This window comes from Leptopilina boulardi, unplaced genomic scaffold (genome assembly GCF_019393585.1).
Source record: "Leptopilina boulardi isolate dan_hultmark-lab unplaced genomic scaffold, ZJU_Lbou_2.1 LbouV2_342, whole genome shotgun sequence".
Taxonomy (NCBI): Eukaryota; Metazoa; Arthropoda; class Insecta; order Hymenoptera; family Figitidae; genus Leptopilina; species Leptopilina boulardi.
In genome coordinates this window covers 1,861,108-1,880,590 of record NW_026137910.1, presented here as the reverse complement: position 1 = coordinate 1,880,590, position 19,483 = coordinate 1,861,108, and the positions used below count along the sequence as shown (strand labels likewise).

The following is a 19,483-nucleotide window of genomic DNA, read 5'->3' as shown; positions in this document are numbered from 1 at the left end:
GGAAAATATCTAGGCGAACAGATTTGATAAAAAAGAAACTTCGATGACGAGTTCGTCTTCATTTTATATACAATTTTTTATTTCCCTTCTCTTTTCATTGCCACGGTAATAAAAATAATAGTAAAAAACAAATTTTTATAATATTTTATTCATTACAAAAAATTGTTACTGAAAATAAAGTTAACAATCCAAAAAATATCTCTATTAGTCAGCAATCAGTTTGAAACAAAAGAAAAATTTGCAATCAATTTTGAAATAATCCGTAATTGACATGATATCAATCCGCAATTAGTTCGCAATAATCTGAATTTACTTGGATCAAAAAACTTAATCCAAGCCATGTGATTAGTATAGCTATGTAGGTTCTATGCCATTTACCGTCAGTCGGTAATGCAGATCGTTGATTTACCGACGGTTAGTAATACAGATTTCTTTAATAACGTTGGTAATGAAGATTTCTTTAGCTGACATTTTACCATTGATCTGCGCTATTTGCTATCAGTCGATAATGCAGGACGCTGTATTACCGACTGACAGTAATGCAGTTGGCTCATTTATCACGATACTTAAGTACACAACGTTTATGTTCAACGATAAGAAATGAATTTTTATTTGACACGGAAAATTCTTAAATTGTTTAGCTAGAGAAATATTTTTTTTAGAATTTGTTAATTAATAAAAACTACAAGAAATATATTTCAGGCAAAAAATTATAGAATTTTTCATTCTAAAAAATTATTTTTTTAAATATCGTTTATCATTAACGTTGCGTACTTCAGCGTCGTCATTTATCGATGGCGTGTGCAAGTCTTGGTTAGTAATACAGAATTCTTTAATGATATTTTAGCATTCGTTGGTAAGGCAGGTTTCTTTAGTGACATTTTACCATTGGTCTGCTATTTATCATTAGTCAATAATGCAGAACGCTGCATTTTCGACTGATGGTAATGCAGTTTGCTGATTTATCGACGATGGGTAATATAGATTTCTGCAGTGACATTTTTAGCATCCGTTGGTAATGCAGGTTTCTTTATTAAAATTTTGCCATTGGTCTGCGCCATTTACCGTCAGTCGATAATGCAGAACGATGTATTATCGATCGTTACTTTCAGTATAAATTCTAGTATTTCCAGTTTAGCTTAAAAGTCAGTGTATATATAATTTTTTTTTTCTTCAAATTATTCCAAAATCACAAAATTTTATCAAGAAAAAAAAATCTGATATTCTATTTCTTATAATTGAAATACAAGTCTTTATAAAAAAAGACAAGTCTTTGCGTGGGCGTGAGGGGAGGTTTCTTTTTTATGTGCACAATAAAGTCCTTTAATATAGCATTTTCATTATAATAAAGAACTTGACACCTACTTTGCAGTAGCTATTGAATATCCAGAGTAGAGATAAAAATAAAAAAAAGAGCTCTATAAGAGAGGCATTTTGTCTTTCACTCGATGTCTTTCTTCCTTTTACTTTTCTCAACCCCATTCTCACATTTCCTCTATTCCTTGGTTTTCCACTTTACACCTATATCTTATACTTATTTGACAGAGTGGGTGTTCTCTGTACGGCCTCTTTTGCCAGCTAGATAACATATCCCGCATTTTGCAACGAAGCGCTACAAAAGTAAACACACACATGAGAGAGAGAAAAAAATATATATAAATAAAAGAATATAACCTTCTGGTGAAGAAAGTTACAACCAACACTAGGAAACACTTTCTGTCAAACTATTGGCTATGCTCGTGGAACATGCACCACGTTAGTATCGTTCACAATATTTACAATTATTACTCTCTTCCTATATATATATATATATATATATATATACAAGGACAAAAATGAGGGAAACTGGAATGGTTTGGATGAGAGCGTGAAATGAAATGGGGATGAAATAGAAGAGAACAAAGTAGTAGAAGAGGGTAATGTGACTCGAGGATAAAATACGACAGAACTGAATATAAAACGTAGAAAACGAGGTAAGGTCAAAATGAGACGATGCACAACGAAATGGGGTTATGTGAAGGTAAAAATAAGATGAAATAGCGTCATGAAATATCATTCCCTTTTTTTCCAAGCCAGCAGGACTATATTCATTTTATGGCTAACAGATTTTTTTTTCTCCTGACTTTTTAACTTTTATTGTCATAATAATGTCATATATGAAGAAATATATCACACTAAAATTTCTTGCATTCTAATGATAATGGATTTCATGAAAAAAAATTTTTTTTTTATTCTATAGGGGTAAGCGGTACAGTTGTTGCCCCCCTCACAGTGATTGCCACCATTACATTACAAACAGAAATAATAACGAAATTTACATATAATATTTTGTTTTATTTATTTATATAAATTCTACAGAATATTCTGCTAATAGTGTAAAAAGATTTTTATTCTTCGACTCACTATTATGAAAATAATAGCGCTTTTCGAGAACAGTGTCCTTAGCTCTTTGAAATTTTGTCAATTTAGTTGTAAATTTGCAAGGTTAGTGGTGATACTTTCTTTGACTTTTTAACGAAAAAATTATACATATCATTATTATTTTTTAATTATATGCATGAAAATAAGTTTAATAATAAGTAAAAAAATTTGTTTTAACATAATTTGACTCGATTTACCGAAAATTATAGAGAACAACTACTATCTTGCAATTAATAACAAATAACAGTCATTGCCCTCCCCGGGCAATGTTTAATTTTTGGTTATTATGTCATTTTTCAGTGATTAACCGTTTATTTTCAAGACTTTTTTGAGATAAGTATTTTTAATTTTTGGACGTTTTTTCATATTTGGTGAATTAATTTTTTAAAATAAAGATGTAATTAGAGCCGCAGCATGTATTAGAATGATTTGTAATATTTTATTAACAATTTTTTAATATTTTAATATTAAGCAATGAAAAACTTGAAAATCATGTAATCATTATATCAAATCAAAATAGCCAAAAATAATTTTTATTTTTACAATTGAATCAGATTCGACAATTTTCCCAATTTTTTAGGTTAATAGTATTATTTACACTTAAAAGTGATATTTAATGAATCTTATTATTGTAAATAAAAGAAAATTATTTTAAAAATTACTTCTTCTTTATTAATTTCAAATTATATTCATTCTTTAATAAATTATGCAAAATTTATAATTTACATTACTATTTTATGTCTAGTGGGCAATCATTTTAAAATTGATAGTCAATCACTGTAAAAATATTGACAATCACTATTTTTTCTGTCATGTGAAGATTTTTTTATTTTTTTTAAATTTATACTAATATTAAATAAACAATTCATTATTATTTTCAAATTAATGGAATATTTTAATTCCTTTACAAATGGTTTCATTTCTCATTTCGATAATTAAACATTTGTAATTTGTATAAATATATCCCCTTTTTGCTTATACTGGCAATCACTGTACCGTTTACCCCTACTCATTGATACGATTTGAAAAATTAAAATTAAATTATTATTATTATTATAATTTTATTCATAATAAAACTAGAAATTTTTTATTTTTCTGTATATAAATTAGAATAACTTTAGAGATTTAACAGGTTGTTCTCTGAAGGGTAGTATATATTTCCTTTCGTGATTCATTAATTTTATATACCCTTTTCCATATATATATATATATATATATATATATATATATATATATATATATATATATATATATAGATTATAACATCCCCTCAATGTTAAATATTTCATTTCACGCTCTCGTATAACGTTACAAATCACGTGCCCTCTTTATCAATCAGATATAAAACTTAAATCAAAGAGAGAAAAAAAATTCCATTAAAACAACAAAATTATGGGAAAAGAATTTTAATCGAAGTCGTATTTTTTTTTGAAGAATTTTTATTTTTTTTTTCTTCTTGAGAATTTATCATTCACCCTCTGTAATAAAGAATAGATTGCAACATATTTTTAAATGTATATAATTTATCTTATAACTCTAGAAAAGATTCCAAAGGTATGTTTAAGTCTGCATTATACATGGTAGAAAATATTGCCGCCAGATCCAAGTGAGGCAGCGCCATCTACATTAAAACTATAATTTTGGAAAATTTTCAACAGCCTTTTCTCGAAAACAAGAAGGTAAAATGCGTTTTTCTTTATGGATAATTGATTATTAGCAAGAAATACACGAGCTAAAACTTTTTTTTTGGTTAAAATGATGAAAAAAATTTCATGTCGATAAATTAAATATGAGAGCAGTTTTTTCACAAAAACTGTAACATTACTTTCTCGGAATTAACAATCAAGAATACAATTTCCATTTGGAAAATTAATAAACGTTAAACAATACACCAGCTAAAATTAACCAATCACGAAAATAACAACAAAAAATTTTATTACATATTTAACATATGGACACTGTTTTACTGATTGTGACAGCCCTTTGGTAGATTATGTATTTCAGACCTCCCTGAAGTTGGCTTCGACGCTCAGGGCCGAAAATTATTTTTCACAGAATCAAAAATTTTAAATTATTTTTTTTTAAATTTTTCAATCCAAATAATAACTTGAAAATTACTTCTCAAGGCATTGTGTGGACCCAAAACCTTTTTAAAAAATGTTTTTAATATTTTTGATTCTGCGAAAAACAATTTTCGGCGCTTAGCGTCAAAGCCAACTTCAGGGAGGTTATTTCAGGTGGTTAGCAACAGCGCCAATCTCCTCCTTTCGGCAAAATCGCGAAACGTCTGGTGACATATATAACCTGCCAAACGGCTGTCATAATTAGTAAAATATGTTATGTTAAAAAACTTTTTTTTTTTGTTATTTTCGCGATTGGTAAATCTTAACTGGTGTATTTTTTAGCGTTTATTAATTTTCCAAATGGAAATTGCATTTTTGATTGTAATTTCTGAGAAAGTACTGTTACAGTTTTTGTGAAAAAAATGCTCATATTTAATTTATTGACATGAAATTTTTTTCATTATTTTAACTCAAAAAAAAGTTTTAGCTGGTGTATTTCTTGCCAATAATCAATTATCCATAAAGGAAAAAGCATTTTATCTTCTTGTTTTCAAGAAAAGGCTGTTGGAAATTTTCAAAAATTTTAGTTTCAATGTAGATGGCGCTGCCACACTTGAACCTGGCCTTAAGTGTCAAAATGATCTAGTCTAGTAATAAAAGGTTAAAAGTTAATCAAACAAATGTTTTTGAAGAAAGTCAATTTTTCGGGTTTTTAAATAATTGTTTGCTATTAAAGAAACATAGATCAAAATGACCTACAGTAGTAATAGAAGGTTTAAAGTTAATAAAAAAAAATGCGATCAAATTAAATGTTTTTAGTTTTTAAATTTTAGTTTATTATAAAAAATTGCTAAATGGCCTAGTTTAGTAATAGAAGGTTAAAAGTTAATTAAAAAAAATTTTTCCAGAAAGTCAATTTTTCTTGTTATTAAATAATTATTTCCTCTTGAAAAAAAAATCGGTCAAAATGAAATAGCATAGTAATAGAAGGTAAAAGTTGATTAAAAGAAATTTCGAACAAATTAAATGTTTTTTGTTTCGAAATTATTTAGTATAGAAAAAATTGCACCTAGTGTCAAAATGACCCAAGGTAGGACCAAAAGGTCAAAAGTTATTTTAAAAAATATTTTGTTTAAATAAATTAAATGTTTTTAGTTTTTATTAAATAACAAAATTGCTCCCATTATCAAAACGACCCTTCGTGTAGTTACGACAGATTAAAAGTAAATAAAAATTTTTACACGTGGAACATTTATTTTTTTTTTTTTATTAAGCAGGTGAATTTTTTTTTACGTTACTAGCAATAAATAATAAGTTTAAAGAACTTTACAAATAATTTTATCACTATGTTTATTTAACATAAAATCAACAAAAACGTATATAATATATACAGAAAATTTGTAAATAAACTTTGTTTACAAAGTATCTACATACCTACATTTGAAGTAGATATTACGTTTTTAACACGTGTATTGCCTTATACAATAATTAACATAAAATTCATTTTAACATTAACAAAAAAATACTGTTGGCGAAATAGATTTTTCTTGTTCTTGGTATCGTTAAATTAAAAAAAGTTGTTTTCTTGGTTTCTAAAATTTTAAAATAATAAGATAAAAATTTAAAAAAATAATTCGTTTCATGGCAAAATAAAAGTGAAATTAAAAATAATTATTTTATACACTTACAATTGTTATTACTTTCCCAACCAATGTATTCATTGGTTTTTTTATTTTCAGATTCAAGCCATATTTTTAGAGGTTGAAAATAATCCAATAGACCAGAACTATTCATATTTTTTTGACCAGTTAATATATTCATAGCAACAGGCCAAGGTTCTGATAATCCCATTTTTAACATGCTTCTAAAATTTATTTCTATTTATTTAGTAAAAGCAATTAAAATTATTGATATTAAAAAAAAAGCAGATCTTGATGTAAATTTTTTAATATTTAATTTTATCAAAAATTTTGCAAAAAAATTATTATCCTTACTTGAGAAGATTTCCTGCTTTCGTGCTATTTGTAATGTCACAATGATGAAGTGGTTGAGATTTCCAATCAAATGGATTAAATTCGTTAGCGGCAATGCATAAGGCTTGATAAAATTGAAACTGTATAACATTACTGATAAAATATCTTATGTATTCCACATCATTAACAATGTGAAATTTAGAAGCAGCATCAAAATTTTCCTCTGTTCTATTGATGGGGGGCTCGATACCTTGAAATGTTTCTACCAATTTCCACCTAAAGAATACGAGAAGAAAAGTTTACTTTCACTTTCGCTATTACTATTACTATTACATTCTCTAAATCAAAATTAGTAAAAATGTTTTTACTAATTTAAATTACTGACTCATTTTTTGCTTTAGAATTAGTTAAATTTTACTAATTGTTAATAAAAGTTTTACTAATTCAAAAGCAAAAAGTGAGTCACTAATTCAAATTAGTAAACATTTTTACTAATTCAGTTTTCAAGAGTATTATAAAAAAAAATTATCCTACCATTGAGAATTATAATTGTCAGATGAAATTTCATTTCTGAATATTTTCCATCTATATAAATCCATAATATATGCAAATGGAAGATTGGAAATTAATTGAAGTCCCTTGAGATATAAATGATTTAACGATGCTTCATCATCGACAATATAATTTTCGAGGAGACCTATTTTTTGCAAATGTTTTGGTGTCGTGATACTTAAACTAATCATATCGCCAATAGCTTCATGAAATCCTTGATTAGCACCACGTCTAAAAATAACAGGTTGTTCCTTATATTCCATATAGTATTCGATATGACCCATTTCATGATGTGCTCTTTGTAATGAATTTTCATCTATTGATGTACACATTCTTATTCGAAAATCTTTACCATTATAAAAATCCCATGCACTTGGTTCACAAATTACTTCACGATCAATTGGTTTCTCAAAAATGGACTTATTCCAAAACATATCAGGCATTGCACTCATGTTCATTGACAAGAATGATGCCTCTGCCAAATGAAATATTTTCTTTGCTGTGTAATCTGTTTAATAAAAAAAAAAACAAAGAGAGAGAACATTTTGTAATTATTCAAATTTTGTTCCAAAGATAAAATTTTTTACTTATTTGTAATTGTGAAAAAATGTTTTTACTTTGTTTTATCATATTTGGAGTTACGTCTGGTAATTTTTTTCCAGGATATGGTAGAGTAAAATCGGCTATATTCTCCCAAGAATCAGCCCACATTGTTCCTAAAAGATGAGCTGGAATTGGTCCCTTCATGGAGACAATATTTTCTCCATATTTTTCTCTCAATTTTCTTCTTACATAGGCATGTATTTCTTGATAAAGGGGTTTAATTTCCTGCCAAACAGATTCTGAAAGTAAATTTTTTGATATAAGAATTTTTCTGTAAAAAAAAAAAATTGTTTTTTTCCTTTCTCATATTATACCGATTTGATATTCAAAATCATCCACTTCATATTTTTCCATCCAAAGATTAGCTTTATTTTCATATCCATTTAAATTTGCCGCTTCATTGCCAATTTTAACATATTCGGAATATAAAGATTTTATTTTTTCACCACTAACTTTTCGCCATTCGGTCCAATAATATTTAAGCATTGTTTCATTTCGATTGGTGGCCATTAATTTTATGAGATCTGATTCTAAATTGAGATTACATTTTTTTTCATTTTCCATTTCACAAACTTTAGCTGTTGAAAATGTTTTAACCATGTCATTTGTAATCATTTGATATTCATTTAAACGCTGAAATTTTTTAATTTTTTTTTTTAATTTTTAAAAGCATATTTGCAAATTGAAAATTTGTTTAAGTTTAAATAATTACTTGTGGAGATAGGGCAGCGATTCCAATGTCACCCATTTTTGAAAATTGCCTTCTAAGATATGTATTATTTAAATTTTTCCAAGGCAATTTTTCAACATATTTTATCAATAATTTTTTGAAAGTAGCAGTTTCAATGAAAACATTGGTACTAAAATCAGCCAAGTAAGAATCATTTAAATTACTTTGATGATTCCACAAGGCTTCCATTTCTGTATTAGCAATTTCCATTAAAATCTTATTGACTTTTTCTAAAAATAATTCTGCATTTTTTTCTGTTAAGTTTTTAATAAGAGAATCATCAGTTAGAAAAGAATAATTATTTTTCAAAAATAGGCCATATGATGATAAAAAAACTACTGACAACAGTAGGCTAGAAATAAAAGAAAATCATTTACTTATTATTACAAACAATTTTTGGTATCATTTTTACATTTTAAAAAGCTGCATAATAAAATATTTTTGGTAATTTTTATTATGAATAAATAAAGAAATAAACTTACCAACTGAATTTTAACATTTTCATATTAACTAGAAATATAATCGCAAGTGAAGTTGACTTAATACTTTTTTTTTTTTTTTTTTTTTTTTTTTTTGATACTCAGCTTTTATATAGTAAAAATGAAAAAAAAAATTAATTAACACCGATTTTATTATTCATAAACTTGTTTGAAGACTTCTTTAAATATTAATAGTAAATTATATTTGTGATTCATAGAAATATTTAGTTAATTGTTGAAATACATATGATAAGAAATAATTACACGTGTCATTACCGACGCTTGTGATATATTAAATAAATTAAAAAAAAAAAAAAATTCGATGACAATTTTTTATTGATTTATTGGAAAAAAAACTCTCTTTTAGATAAAAGTTTTTACAGTTTTTCCATTTAAAAAAAGTAATTTGTTCTCTAATCATTGATCATTTAAACATTATGAACGTCAGCACATCGTAAAAATATAATGAAATAATTTTTACGTTGGTGAAGTTTTGCAACGTTTATGATCAACGATTGAATAAAAAATATATTTTTCACTCAAAAAATAATAACTAATTTTTTGCCTACAATTTTTTTTTTTTCAAAAAATTATTGATCAAGAAACGTTGCAAAAAAAATTTTTTGGATAAATAAATAAATAATTTGCATATAGAAAAATATTTTCTCTTCTCAATCGTTGATCATAAATGTTGTGAACTTCACCGACGTTAATTTTTAATATTAGTAATGAATTTTATTTTTGAATGTTTACTTTTTTTCAAATATGTAATTAAATTTTTGTTTTGCCAATGATTAACATATATTTTTTTTATGAAACCACTATAAAGGGTGTCGCTTATATATTTTGGGGGCATATGAATTTCCCATAAAAATCATTCATTAGAATTTTCATTTGTCGCGACATTATAAATGTCCGAACAAACAATCAACAGAAAGATTTCGTCGCAATTTTTTAAATTGACCAATCACGATTTTCTTAATAATAATTTCTAATTGGTCTGAAGGTAAAAATTTTGTTAAGTAAAAATTTGTATAAAAAAAAATCCTGTCAAATTAAAAATTTTAAATCAAAAATTGAAAATTTGTCTAAAAAATAGTTCTCTCATAACAAAAGGATATCCCTAGGATATCCATATCAATGGTCGATATCCTAGAATGGTCCCCAGGATATCTTGGGATATCCATAGGATATCCCTAGGATATCCAAACCGCCGGACTGTGGGACATCCACAAAATATCCCTAAGACATCCACAAAATATCTATTGGATATTATATCGCAGGATATCCATGGGATATCCTCAGGATGTCCGTGGGATATTTAATATCTCAACATATATTTTTAAAGTTAAAATTGTTAAGCTAATATAATGAATAATAATATAATAAAAACAAAAATCTTATGAGCTTCTAATTTATTTTAAATGAAGATTTGAAACGCATTTTGCAAAGTTTTTAAATAAACTCATGCATTTAATGTATAATTAATTTTAATAGTTATTCGTTATTTGCGGGGAAGAATTTATATTGTTTAAAGCCAATTTATTTTCTGACAATATTTAAGCATATGAATAAAGGAATGAATCACGAATGAGAAAAAAATTAGTTAATAATTTTTCAAATTAAACAACTTTCTCGAAAAACAAGTTGCATTTTATTTTATTTATATATAAAATTTAATTCACAGAATATTCTCACTCGTAGTCTCATAATGACTTTAAAAACAGTATCCTGAGAATATCTTCTTGACATCCAGAAGATATACTGAGAATATCCTGAAAATATCTGTGGTATATCCTGACGATATCTATGGGATATCCTGATGATATCTGTGGGATATCCTGACGATATCAATGGGATATCTAGAGGACATTTATGAAAGTCTATAGAGATATCCAGAAGATATCCTGTGGATATCCTCAGATATCCATTGGATATCCAAAGGATATCCAAACCGCCGATTTTTTGGATATCCTGAAGAGATCCTTTTGATATCCATAGGACATCCCTAGGATATCTGCGGGATATTATCAATATATCCCAAGATATCTTGTGTTATTAGGGTTATTTCTAATTAAATTTTTTAAAATAAAAATTCTTATTAATTATTTTTATGTAATGATCAAAATTATTACAATCTAGAACATAACCTATAAATTTTTAACAATTTTTTTTTGCCTTGCAAACTCAAATATTCAGTCTCTTTGTAAGATATTCCAGCAGTGATATCCTTTTGTTTTATGGGTTATGAGTAATGAAACGATAAAGTTTAACATGCATATGATAAGTGTATATATATATTTTGTTTAGTTATGTGAGAAAATCTACACAAATCGTAGTTTGTGGTAAAATGTACATATCTCATCCAAAACACACAAACGACTGGATTATCTCTATTTATCGTATACGTACAGATACATAAGTATATATATATATATATATATATATATATATATATACACGTTGCACCCAAAAACAACGAAAGAGGATTACGCGAGCACACGTAAATGCATTCGTAGCTTCATTAATTCGTCCTACACACTTACATTTCCGACGCAAAAATTTTGAATATGGGTCATTTTATGCGAGATTTTCATTCAAAAATTTTTTTATTAACTGCAACATTTTTTTTCAAAATCTTTATGAAAAATAGAAAAAAATTGCATTTTTTTTTTATTTCTTTATTTGATAAAAATTATTAAAGTTATGATTTTTTTAATTTAAGGTAGACGTCAACTCAAAAAAAAAGATTTATTTGATTCAAAGAAATCATTAATTTCTTTGACAAATTTTTCTTTAATACAAAGAAAATTTATATTTGTTTCAAACAAATTATCTTTGATTCAAAAAAAAAAATTATCTTCGTTTCAAAGAAATTTTTTATTTTAAAATGTTATCAATGTTAGAATTTCTTTGATTTAATGTAAAAATTTCTTTTATTCAAAAAAAACTAAGAAGCTTTTTTTGATTAAAAAAAAAAATTTTATTTCAATGAAAGAAAAAAATGTCAAAGAAATTGGTTTCTTTAAATCAAATAAATCTTCTCTCTGAGAAGGGTGTTCGTTTCAGAATGCAAAAAATAGCACTTAAAAACTTTTTTAAAAAAAATCATAACTTTCAGAGTTTTTTATCAAATAAAGAAATAAAAAAATATGTATTTTCTTACTTAGCATATTTATATTTTTATTATTATTCTTTTTTAATTTTTATTTATTATTTATCTTTATGTATTTATTATCATTTTTTGTATTTTTTATTATTTTTAAATATTTTTCTTTAAATGTATTTGTTATTTTTATTTTTTATTGTTTTTATTTTATTTTTATTGTATTTTTATTTATTTATCTATTTATTTGCAATCTTCATAAAGATTAGGGGTAAACGGTACAGTGATTGCCAGTATAAGCAAAAAGGGGATATATTTATACAAATTACAAATGTTTAATTATCGAAATGAGAAATGAAACCATTTGTAAAGGAATTAAAATATTCCATTAATCTGAAAATAATAATGAATTGTTTATTTAATATTAGTATAAATTTAAAAAAAATAAAAAAATCTTCACATGACAGAAAAAATAGTGATTGTCATTATTTTTACAGTGATTGACTATCAATTTTAAAATGATTGCCCACTAGACATAAAATAGTAATGTAAATTATAAATTTTGCATCATTTATTAAAGAATGAATATAATTTGAAATTAATAAAGAAGAAGTAATTTTTAAAATAATTTTCTTTTATTAACAATAATAAGATTCATTAAATATGACTTTTAAGTGTAAATAATACTATTAACCTAAAAAATTGGGAAAATTGTCGAATCTGACTCAATTGTAAAAATAAAAATTATTTTTGGCTATTTTGATTTGATATAATGATTACATGATTTTCAAGTTTTTCATTGCTTAAAGAAGCATATACGAAACACCTTTTTTTACCTTCGGCATTTTTTCGATAGCCTAAAATCATACTTCATATTAAAAAATTGTTAATAAAATATTACAAATCATTCTAATACATGCTGCGGCTCTAATTACATCTTTATTTTAAAAAATTAATTCACCAAATATGAAAAAACGTCCAAAAATTAAAAATACTTATCTCAAAAAAGTCTTGAAAATAAACGGTTAATCACTGAAAAATGACATAATAACCAAAAATTAAACATTGCCCAATGACTATTATTTGTTATTAATTGCAAGATAGTAGTTGTTCTCTATAATTTTCGGTAAATCGAGTCAAATTACGTTAAAACAAATCTTTTACTTATTATTAAACTTATTTTCATGCATATAATTAAAAAATAATAATGATATGTATAATTTTTTCGTTAAAAAGTCAAAGAAAGTATCACCACTAACCTTGCAAATTTACAACTAAATTGACAAAATTTCAAAGAGCTAAGGACACTGTTGTCGAAAAGCGCTATTATTTTCATAATAGTGAGTCGAAGAATAAAAATCTTTTTACACTATTAGCAGAATATTCTGTAGAATTTATATAAATAAATAAAACAAAATATTATATGTAAATTTCGTTATTATTTCTGTTTGTAATGTAATGGTGGCAATCACTGTGAGAGGGGGGCAACAACTGTACCGCTTACCCCTACGAAAAAAAAATGTTTCAGTCAAAAAAATTTTTTTTAATGAAAATTGCACTTGGAATGACCCATATGCGAGATTGTCACTGATTATTATGTGTCATCATTGAACAACTCTAGCATATAGATAAACATTAATGAAAATGAAGATTCTATATGTTTGACATTCATTCATTCAAGATTATAGGTCAGCAAGTTTTTAATTAGAGATGAATTTTTTTTTTAGAAAATAATAAAAATATCAAATTTTGAGATAGGTAATTTCAAATCTGAAATTTACATTTTACAAATTATACCAAGTTTTAGATAAAATTAAACTTTTCTTCTTTAATGTATCATTCATTATATTAGATTCGTAAATATAAATATATTAAAATCAGCGAATCAAAAATTGTTTCTTTATATCTAAAAATTATATGATAATAATAATAATAATAATTTATTTATTTATTTAATAAAATAACGGAACATGCCCTTTCTTACACAAGTACTCCTAAATCTAATAATAACAATAAATTGTTTGACCTAAATCTAGGTTATATTAATGATTATTATAATTATAGAATTTGAAAAAAATGAAAAGAACTTGATAAGAAAAATAAATTTTTTATGTTAATAGGATATACCATACAATGTAAATAAATTTGTTTTTGTTATTATTTACGTAACAATTCTGATTTCCCTCTCTGGTTATCTTTCGATGTTTGCTTCGCATTTCCTCGTAAAGTTGCCCAACTGTGGCCACCAACTGTTTAAAATAAGCCCGGATCTGGAAACTTGAAACTTTACATTGAAAGACGACTTTAGTTTCTGTGGTTCAAACCATGAATAATTTTACCGTATAATATATTACTTTCAATAGAATATTTGGTCAAATTCTACAATAGAAGTATATTGTAATTCAAGTTAATTTCATTTTTAATCCATCCTTTTAATAATTAAAAAAAAAAAAAAAATTGAAAAATAAAAATTTGCCAAAGAAATTTAAAATTTTTGTTTTTTTATTTTTTATTCAAGTTATATTATTTCAGATTTGTTGGTCTAGAGGTTTTTTTTTTGCATAATTTTTTTTTTTTACGTAAGAGAAAATATAGTCGAACTGTTTGGAAAATACGGATTATTAAGAAAATCCACTTCACTTTAGATTTCGATTTCGATAATTCTTTTGTTTATCTCTGGAGACTGAGAGTTAGCTAGTTTTTGTCCCACTCCATTTGAGGACCCTTTGATCTTTTTTATCTCCCTTTTAGTCTGTTTTCAAAAAAAAAAAAAAAAAAAAACGCGATGTTATCTTAGTGAGTCAAACCAATGAGTCGAAAAATAAAAGTTGAACAAAAAGAATATTTTCTAATTCAAACTATGTCAATTAATATTCATTTTGAAATTGTATTTTAAAAACATTAAAAAAAAATAATTTTTTGGTTATTAATATTGTTGGACGCATGATTATGTTTTAAAAATCATTAGTTAGAATTTTCATTTTATGGAATTTCATTTATCATAATTATTTTGGAGCCGAATTTTTCATTTGTTCGAATTAGTGTATTTTGCGAATTAGAATTTTTATCAAACCGATTTTCTATATTACAGAATTTTTATATAACCGAAAATTCACTTTACAGAATTTTTATTTTGTCAAAATTTTTATTTGCTCGAATTTTCATTTAACATAATAGGCATTTTAAAGAATTTTTATTGGGTAGAATTTCATTGCATAGAATTTTCTTTCAGATGAATTTTTTATCAACTGATGGTAAAACAGGTTTGTGGAAAAATGACAATATAAAAAATTACTGACATAGATATCTACCTTACCGACTGATAGTAAAGAAATTTTTGAAAAATGAAAATACAAAAAATTACCGACATAAAAATCTACCTTACTGACTGATGGTGTGTGGATAATTTTTTGTATTTTCTTTTTTCAAAAAACTGTTTTACCATGAGTCGGTGAGGTAGATTTCTAAGTCGGTAATTTTTTATATTTTCATTTTTCGAGGAAAATTTAACTCATGGGGTCTAAAAATTGGTCCGATCCGAATAAAAATTCTGTGAAGTGAATTTTAGTTATATAAAAATTCTGTAATATAGAAAATCGTTGTGTTGAAAATTTTGCAAAATAAAAATTCGGCTCAAAAATAATTATGACAAATGAAATTTCATATAATAAAAATTTCAACTAATGATTTCTCAATATTGTCGAAAAGTTCACACCGCGTATGCTTTGAGTTAATATTGTGGTCGAGTTTAATTAATCCTAAAATTATACAGTTTTCTATAGATAAGTTTACCATCAGGCAAATATTCAAGTGAGTTTTGTAATTATAGTTCATTCATTACCGATGTTCATATTCATTTGAAATAGAAAAAAAAAGAAGAAGAAGAAAAAGTTTGGTGAACCATTTTCAAAACTACACACGTCAACTTGCACTCGAGTTTTGTACCTTTCATTCCCACGTTTATTTATTTGACACTGATTACACGTAATAAGTGTGCGCAGTTCGTGACTCGCTTTCGACTAATAAATCCCAGGGTAAAACATAATTTAACGGACTAGGAGAAAAAGTAGCTTTCCCGTGATTACGCCTGTGAAAGTTCCCAGGGATAAAGAGAGAGAGAGAGAGAAAGAGAGAGACTTTTCCATTCGTCTTCTCGTTGGCTGCTCGCGAAAACAGACTCGTAATTCATATTGACTTGGTCAAGCGTGAAATTTCCGAATGTCTGGAGAAAAAAAAAAAATTAAATGCAATTCTCACGTGAAAAATCAATCCTTAAAAAAAGCGATGTTGGCAAACTTGGAATTATTAATAGCTTCATTGTATGAGAATGATGTAAGTTTCTAAAAGTAGTCATCAATAAAACTGCTCACATTAGAATGCTCCCTTCCTTTATGGAACTTCTTCTTTTATAGTTATCGCTGTTCCAAAAAGTCAATCGCAATTGGTTCTTCTATCTGAGAGTAGGGATAGCGCGTTTCAATTGGTTCCCCCTCTTCTTTCTGCGTTTGCGCGCGCAACATTTCGCTTCCAACTAAAAATAAATTTCACATATATTATATTCCAGAATTAATTTTAGTGAATTTTTAATACCTATCTTTTTTTTCTATTAAAATTATAAAAGTTTGTAAAAAGCAAATAGATGAAATAATTTATTACCCGATAAAATATTCTTTTAACTATAATGATGAACAATTTATTTATAATTTATTACATCCAGTCTATAAAAAAAAAAATTCTCATTTCTAATTATAATTACATAAAATGAGATTTTAGGTCAAGAACACTATATAAAATAATACATTTTTATAATACTATTACAATAAAATTAATTTTCTAAAAGGTGATTGTACTAAATAAATATAATATTTCTGTGTAAATATTCAGTAATATTATTAGCGCGGTGGACTTGAAATATTTAAAAAGAATAAATATTGACACAGACGATAATTACATTTATCGTGAATGTCATTGACCCATACTGACAATGTATCACATTATAATATTGAGATAAAAAAAAAGAATTTGCTTTTAAAAATTTGACGACAAAATTATTATATAAATAGTTGACAATAGATTCATAAAGCGATTTGAAATTCAAGTCGAATTAGATTCAAATACGCAATTAAGCAATTGAGAAGCACATAATCCAAAATCTCGAAGGAGCATTTACTTTACCAATTGGTTAAATTTACCACTGGGGAATAAAGCGATTCATTAGTCCATCCGGCACTTGTCCCATGATAACTTATGCTAGGGATTTTCTCGGATGTGGATAAACCTAAAGCATTAATATTGATCTATGCAGTGTAACAAGACTATAAGAAAGATTTATATAAATTTAGTCGAAAAAATTTTTTTTACTCACTGATATATATTTGTCATTTTTGTTTTATGACTAATATTCCTAGATATAAATTTCTTTTGCTATCATGTGGTGATTTATTTTATGTTACTTAGAAAAATTTTTAAAATCATCTTTAATGTCAACTACTTTTAAAAAAAAATTAACAATCTTTAAAATGAAAATGACAATCCGCTAGATAATAGTTATACAATTATATCTTTTTCAACATTGTAATTTGTATGTAAAAGTTTGTGTTTTATGAAAAGTTTATTTTTCCTTTGTTAATAAAGTGTTATAGGCTAAAAGAAAAGAACTTCCAAAACAATATCATCAAGGTGTTCCACTTCCTTTGATGTCAAGCTTGTTAAGTGCATCCCTAAAAGACTGAAAAGCGTCTATTTTCTCTCTTATATACCATAGGTCTAGAGAAAACCCTCTCTCTCTCTCTGTATCATTTCATTCTAAGTTTCACAAAATGTTACACACAATATTTTTGTCTATTAATTTTCTGTATTTTTACAAAAAAAAAACAAGAATAAAGTTTAATATTCTATTTTCATTAATTTTCGTTTAGTTTTAGGTATATTTTTGAAAATTAATCAAGTCTTTTGGCTGCTGGTGCTTTTCATCTTTCTTAATATCAATTTTAATAAAGTGAATTTTATAAGGGGAATTCAGTCTCTGTACTAAAGAAGCAAAGAACGGAATACAAGCAAAGTCCATAATAATACGATAAAATTAACAAGAGCTTAAAGAAAATCAGTCAAAAGGGAGGATTTCTCTTAAACATAAACCCTTTTATAGAAAATTTTAGTCTGCAAAATTCTTGTTACCCTGATGTTTTTATCAAATGCAGCGCTTCTTTATCTTGAAAAGCAAATCTATTCTAATATTAAGAACAGTGGTACTTAAGAATGATTATTGTATATACGCTCAACTAACTTGCAATTAAAATTTCCCTCTTAAAGGAAAGTTCAAAATTTCATAATAAATTGACGACGAGAAATTCTTTCTAAAGAATCTTGACTGATTTTAAATATATCTTATATATTCCCATAATTGCCAATTTAAGGTTCAGTATTTATCTGCAAACATTTTTGACATACAAACAAAAATGGTTCGGTTCGACTTGCTTTGAGTTCAAGAAAAATTCTTCAAAATTGAATTTAATAACAACTAATCATTCATAAAAATATAAATTAAAATTATTTTTTTTATTAAAAAACAAATAGCACATTAAAAAAACTGATGCCGATTTAATGAAGTTATGAATTTATATAAAAAATTTTGTAGTTCAGGAACTTGTAAATTGACAGGCAGAAATACCAACCATGTGACATAAAATAGAACAAAAAAACAAAAAAAAAATCCAATATTAAAATTTATTAAAACAATTTTTTTTAAATGTGTAAGCAAAATAGAGACAAGGTTTTTTTCTGTGTTTAGCCCAGTATTCATCCTAATAATATTTTTGACAATGAAGGAATAATAAATTAATTCGAATTTTATTTTTCAATAATTATTTATTAGACAAAAAAGAAAATTTGATGTAATTCTGTTTGCATCGGTGAAGAATACATTATATATAAGAAATATGGAATTTGTATGAAGAGAACAATGTCATAGTACATTTCAAGTTTCACTTTAGTCGAACGAATTGACATTCTGACTCTCCCAGTAAAATATTCATCGATTCTCGGTAAATCGATCAGCAGAGAGGATAATGGCCTCTCATCAGTATGCGAACCATTCGGCAATGCTGACGCTAACGAAGAATATGCAGGAAGATGATTGTTTGGTATTGTTAGGTTTCACGTATATACTACCACAGAGTAGAAGTTATCTCATATGTACGATTTACTAAAGAATCAGAGTAAATGCAACATATAATAAAAAAAAAAAGAGAGAGAGAGATTCGTCTGTGTAATATTATATACGTGAGAGTTGACGATACCGCGACGGATTTTGCACTGAGGCAACCCACTGTCATTGGTGACGCGCCACACTAGGAATATCAGAGCGACAAAGTGGGATATTCGTTCTACTAACCTCAGAGGGATTCTATACGGTTTGCCTTTCACGTCCAACGTGCGCTTGTATCCGGCTTTCGATATATCACATCCCCTGGAATTCAATTGGGTCAGGTCTCTGTATTCACTAGAGAGGGCTGAGAAGGGAGGAGGAAACACTGTTGACAACCCTCTGTCTTCAG

The 19,483-nt window shown here is 26.1% G+C and overlaps 2 protein-coding genes and 1 long non-coding RNA gene across 9 annotated transcripts in view; 1 reads left to right on the top strand and 2 right to left on the bottom strand.

Moving 5' to 3' along the window:
• The window catches only part of LOC127286015 (kin of IRRE-like protein 3), a 567,542-nt gene that overhangs the window by 372,585 nt on the left and 175,474 nt on the right, over window positions 1–19,483 (top strand). The window lies entirely within an intron of this gene.
• On the bottom strand, window positions 5,818–8,887 carry LOC127286008 (angiotensin-converting enzyme-like). The gene is made up of 8 exons (XM_051312271.1): window positions 8,825–8,887; window positions 8,325–8,694; window positions 7,927–8,245; window positions 7,627–7,851; window positions 6,992–7,517; window positions 6,479–6,733; window positions 6,173–6,348; window positions 5,818–6,076 (listed from the first exon to the last, which is right to left on the bottom strand). Coding segments are annotated over exons 1-8 (1,896 nt in total). The 5' UTR covers window positions 8,848–8,887; the 3' UTR covers window positions 5,818–6,074.
• LOC127286016 (uncharacterized) lies at window positions 15,647–16,721 on the bottom strand. The gene is made up of 3 exons (XR_007843691.1): window positions 16,584–16,721; window positions 16,298–16,458; window positions 15,647–16,149 (listed from the first exon to the last, which is right to left on the bottom strand). It is a non-coding gene; the product is annotated as an uncharacterized LOC127286016 (long non-coding RNA).

Excerpts from the sequence above, each read along its gene's own strand:
- LOC127286008 (XM_051312271.1), bottom strand. The coding sequence starts at position 8,847 with ATGAAAATGTTAAAATTCAGTTG. Across the intron at positions 8,695-8,824 it reads AAAATGTTAAAATTCAGTTG|CCTACTGTTGTCAGTAGTTT; the intron begins GTAAGTTTATTT and ends TTTTATTTCTAG. Across the intron at positions 6,349-6,478 it reads AAAGCAGGAAATCTTCTCAA|AAGCATGTTAAAAATGGGAT; the intron begins GTAAGGATAATA and ends AATAAATTTTAG.